General features: G+C 55.6%; 1 protein-coding gene across 4 annotated transcripts in view; it reads left to right on the top strand.

The window, feature by feature from the left end:
• The first annotated feature begins 3,118 nt into the window (after window positions 1-3,118).
• Window positions 3,119-5,289, top strand: part of Rrm2b (ribonucleotide reductase regulatory TP53 inducible subunit M2B) — a 31,521-nt gene continuing 29,350 nt past the window's right edge. For 2 of the 4 annotated variants that reach the window (XM_013115314.3, XM_005072642.4), the window contains exon 1: window positions 3,870-4,106. In XM_013115314.3, the coding sequence (XP_012970768.1) occupies window positions 4,059-4,106 (48 nt within the window). In that variant the 5' untranslated portion in view covers window positions 3,870-4,058. Of the gene's footprint in view, window positions 3,297-3,869; window positions 4,107-5,289 lie in introns of those variants that run through there. The other 2 variants (XM_021228734.2, XM_021228737.2) reach the window with 2 other exon arrangements.

The following is a 5,289-nucleotide window of genomic DNA, read 5'->3' as shown; positions in this document are numbered from 1 at the left end:
TATGTTCAGCCTGGCGCCTTCAACCGTGTGGCCATCTGGATGTTCTTACTATGCTACTTTGCAAAAGCTAAAGATTTAACAACAGACTTATCCTTCAGTTATTTTCCCTAGCGGTCTCTAGAACTTTAAAGATGTGGGATGCCCTAAAGTCAACAATGTTATATACAATAGGTTACTTGTTTCTGAAACTTGACAAAGTTAAATAAACTGTGGCAAGCTTATGGCACAGTAATGATTAGGTGAACTTTATGTAACACACATTAGCCTGCAGGATCTTTATACACAAGTGCCTCTGCTCCTAGGTAGCCAGCAACACACATAAAGGGTTTTCATCTGTCTCATGGAGTCAGCTCATCGCCTACAGAAACAGAAGGCTTATGTGATTATCGCCACTAACACATTCATTCAGTGCGCTCAGGGAATAAACACATTGTGCCTTAGTTCATTGGGAAAATTCTGCCCATAGCAAAACATAACCCTCAACTATCAACAAGTGGATTGGGGTAACAAATGAGGATATAGGCACTAAACAAGTGAAAAATAAAAGCACAGGCTTGGAGTTTGAGCACTAGATTTCTAGAAGTAGCAAAACTTAGAAAGGGGAAGGTAATGAACATTCAGAAATCCAGCATGAGCTGTTTAATGTAGAAACATTTTGTAAAGCCAAGCTGGTGTAAAATACTTGAGCATTAATGTGTTTGACATGCTTCCATCTTTAGATTCCGAGCCGGTTAGCATTAGCTTCAGCATAACTATTTCACGAAAACATTCTATGCACTCTGAAAGAAGGTGGTGATGAGTGTAATCACATACATGCTTGTAGTTCGTAAGTACATACGTGAAACCTTGTTCTGTAACCACACTCCACAGGTGTGGAGGTTTGAGGACACCTTTGTGGAGTTGGTTCTCCCGCCTTTAGGTGGGTTCCTGGGATGTAACTCAGGACACCAGCGTTGCATTCGAGGCTCCTTCACCTGCGGAGCCTTTTTAAATTGATGAACTGCAACAACCAGTTTTAACTTAGGACCGTAGGTACCCTTTGTTCTGTGTTTTTCCTGGATGTGCCAGTGCCTGGGATGTCTGTGGTAAAGTGCCCTTCACACAGTTACTGAGAAGCAGACAGACGGGCTGCTGATTCACTTGATGCAAATGCTCTGTTCGCTATGCCTTTGAGATTGTCAGAGCTACAACAGCGAATATAACGAGATCCACGCTTAGGACTGAACTTTTCTGCCTAAAAGGCATTGCTGACTTGTAGTCATCCTATACTGCTTACTGAGGGCCTTCCACCGCTTCTGGCTGATGAAGAAATGAGATTTACTCAGTCTTACTCTATGCTTATGGGAGTTTTGCCTGCATGTGTGTCTGTACTGCTACACACCGCATGTATGCAGTGTCCATGGAGCCCGGAAGACGGTGTTGAGTCCCTTGGAACCAGAGTCACAGAAAGTTGTTAGCTGCCATGTGGGAGCCGGGAATTGAACCCAGAAGAGAGCAGCTGGTGTTCTTATCTTCCCAGCCCTGGGAACATGTATTAACCCGTTCTTCCTGTCATTCCCATGGCCTCGTATTGAGTTTTCATGATCCCACACAGTCAATTTCACAAGCCTCCAGCCTGTACACCTCGGAATGTGCAGCCCTCTCCATCGGGGGTCTTTCTGCATAGTGGACATGGCTTGTTAAACCCCAAACACTTCCAGGACTTTCAAAACAAGATTTTTATTTTGATTGAGAATATAGCCTCAAGACTTGACCCCCAGGGCCACCCAGGGAATTGTTTACGGGGGACTTTCTTTTCCCGTGTTGAATTTCTGTCCCCAGATTCTCTTTTCTGTGTTTAGAAGGCACCGGCTGGCTATTTGAACTGGTGGTAGATGTTTGCATTGTCTTCATCATGTGGATTGTGCAGAGCTGAGTCATGGGGTAGTGAAGGCATCTTGTCATCCTGTCTGGCTTTCAGAGGGAAAGCCTGGGGAATCAAGGGTCAGAGTCACGTGGGGCCACATCTGTGAAGTAGCTAGTAAAGAGACTTCCATGTGCAAATATTTTGGAAGAGTGTAATAAAGGAATCAGGAATTTTCATACTCATCTAAAAAATGTTTGGGCAGTTCCATGATGCAATTTAAGAGGCATGCACCACCTAGTCAAGGAGTGAAAAGTATTACATGTTTATATGTTTTGTATGAAAGTATTGTGTGAATTACGTGTTTTGCCAGTGACGCCTACTGGATTAATAGGTAGCCAACCAATGAAACAACACAGCCCTGGAAATGCCCGCTGAGGATAAAAGTGATGTGTTCCTAAGTGGATAGGGACCTCTTACTTGTCCAGAACTATGTTTCATTTTCAATTAAAAAAAAAAAAACCCTGCAATTTGGTTCCACTGCAATCTATTATTTCATTTTCTCCTTCCCCAAATACTGTTTTTAGAGACACGGTCTCATTATGTATCTCAGGCTGGCCTTGAGCTTCTGATCTTTGTGTGTCAGCCTCCTAAGTGAACACCGTCCTGGACTTCGTCTGTATAGTGAATTAACCGGTACTCACGCATAAGCACATGCACACAGCTGTCAAATGAGGGGACCGGAATCTCTGCTACCAGTGGTTCCAGGGTCAACGTCCTCGTGTTTCGTGTGTGTGTGTGTGTGTGTGTGTGTGTGTGTGTGTGTGTGTGTGTGAGCTTGGGCTGGTGTTTATCGTCTCTGCAATCTGTGTTTATTTACCACATGGGTGTCTGCCACCACTCCAAGGAAAGTCACGTTGGGCCTCTTTATCTCCATGGGCTGAGGGCTCAAGATGAGGGCGGGAGAGGAAGCCCCAGCACTAGAAAACTAAACTGTCCCTGCGGCCAGCAAGGGAGTGATTCTGACCACTGCGCAGGCCGCCTGCAGGGGCTGAGTCCGGGGTCCGCGGTCGGCTCGTGCTGGGACCTCGCACGGAGCCCCCCACACCACCTCCGACACAGACACCCCGTTTGGTGGTTGGCTGCTCTGCAGAGGGTCCGAGCCCAGCAGCACCACTCGACTGCGGGCGCCAGGGGGCGCTGCCCGGTGTCTCCACGCACGCACGGGACGCACGGTTCTCGTCAGCGCTCGCTCACGGCGGCCCTACGGCCGGCGAAGGGTACGCAGCCCCGCTCCGGGGTGGGCTCAAGAGCCCAGAGCACCACCTGGTTTCGGTGGGCGAGCCGCCTTCCGGAATCTACCGGAAAAAGAAAAAGAAAAAGAAGCAGGGCGTCCGTGCTTTCCGCGGTTCGGTTTCGTGCGAGGCGGCTCTCACTCCGCAGTCCACGCTGGGTGGGTTCGCGGCCCCGCGGTGCCGGGATGGGGTCGCGGGCGCCCAGCAGCACGCGCCGCGCCCCCCGGCCTTTCCCGGGGCAGAGCGGCCCCTCCCCTCCCCGCCGCTCAGCCGAGAGAAGCCGGAGGGCTGGGGGGCGGGCCTCTGCGGGGCGGGGCCGGCTGAGGGGGCGGGTCTCCCTGCGGGGCGGGGCCGGCTGAGGGGCGGGTCTCTCTGCGGGGCGGGGCCGGCCGAGGGGGCGGGTCTCCCTGCGGGGCGGGGCCGGCTGAGGGGGCGGGTCTCTGTCTGCGGGGCGGGGCCATCTGAGGGGGCGGGGCGGGGCCGGCTGAGGGGGCGGGTCTCTGTCTGCAGGGCGGGGCGGGTTTAGGGGGCGGGTCTCTCTCTGATGTGAGGGGCGGGGCCGGATGAAGTGGGCAGATCTCTCTCTGAGGCGCGGGGCGGGGCCGGCTGAGGGGCGGATCCTTCTCTGCGGGGCGGGGCCATCTGACGGGGGCGGGTCTCTCTGCGGGGCGGGGCCGGCTGGGGGGGGCGGCTCTCTCTCCCTCTCCCCCCTCTTTCCCTCTCTGAGGGAGAAGCGAGCCTGGGCGGAGCCTCCGCCGGCAGCGCCCTCAGGGCTCCCGCGACGCCGGGCGGCCGCGGCTGGAGGGAGGTCGCGCAGTGCGGACGAGCTGCCAGCCTGGGTCAGTCAGTCAGGCCGTGCTCGCCACTGGCTCGCAGCGCTCAGCCCCTCGGCTCCGGGAGCTCTGGCGAGAGTCTGCGCGATGGGCGACCCGGAAAGGCCGGAAGCGGCCGGGCCGGAGGAGGATGAGGTAAACGTCGTAGTCGCTTCATCCTCCACCTCAGGGGCACGCTCGCCCGCTCGCCCGCCCGCTCGCCCGCCCGCCCGCTCGCCCGCAGCAGCCTGCCAGTCCCCGGGCTGCCGCTGTGCCGTAGCTTTTCCCGTCAGAAGCCCGGTGCAGGCCGGGAGGGAGCGCACGCGCTGCAGGCTGGAGGAGGCTGAGGAGGCGGCTGCAAGCCGTGCCCTCTCCCCTCGGCGCTGGCCCGGGACGCCCCTCGGGTGACTGAGGCCCCGGCGCCCCCAGGCTCCCAGCCCCTGCCCCCAGGCTCCCCCGGTGTGAAACGCTGACGAGGGATCCACCCAGGAGGCAGGCGCCGGGCACCCGGGTTAAAGAGCTGTGTGGGGCGGGCGGGCGCGCGGGCGGGGACGGCCTCCCGAGGGAGACGCGCCAGGCTGGGAGCCGCCGCCGCTGGTGCTGCTCAGGCTGACGGCTGCGGCTCCCCTCACCCGGAGGGGCTCAGTAAACCTGGAATTAAGTCTTTACGTCTCCCGCCCGCTCTGCTTCCGCGCCCGCAGGGAGAGCGCAATAAACCCTCGGGAGGCAGAGGCAGGCGGATCTCTGTGAGTTCGAGACCAGCCTGGTCTACAGAACGAGTTCCAGGACAGCCTCCAAAGCCACAGAGAAACCCTGTCTCGAAAAACAAAAACAAAACAAAAAAAAAACAAACAAACAGAAAGCCTGTGCAGTAGGTAGGAATTTCGGATGTTGCCGCGTCGTTTCCAGCGCCCCACTTTTTTGGGGGGTCAACGGCCTAAGCCATTCCGGAAAGGAGTGAGACGCCCCCCTCCCACCGTAGCTCCGTGTTGAGTTTCGCACAGGGACGCACGCCCGGCGTTTCTCGACAGAGGCGTAGCCACCCCCCCCAGCTGACTTTTATTTTGCACGCCTGTAGTGATAAGTTGTGAGCTCTCCCTTTCCTGGTACTTGAGACAAAAGGGACTTAGCTTCTCCACTCAGGTGGCATTTCAGGGTCCCCCTGGCTTCACACCTGGAGGCTGACATTATTATTATTATTATTGATTGATTGATTGATTGATTGATTGATTGATTGATTGATAAAGACAGAGCAGAGTCCCAGGCTGGAGTGACTTTCTGTGAGAGTGCCCCAGGACTCTGCTTCCCCGGATGTGGTAGAGCAGGGTGGGCGGGTGAG

The sequence above is a fragment of the Mesocricetus auratus genome, unplaced genomic scaffold, assembly GCF_017639785.1.
Source record: "Mesocricetus auratus isolate SY011 unplaced genomic scaffold, BCM_Maur_2.0 Super-Scaffold_100023, whole genome shotgun sequence".
In the NCBI taxonomy this organism is placed as follows: Eukaryota; Metazoa; Chordata; class Mammalia; order Rodentia; family Cricetidae; genus Mesocricetus; species Mesocricetus auratus.
Note: the sequence above shows the minus strand (reverse complement) of the source record. Positions and strands in the feature narration are given on the sequence as shown.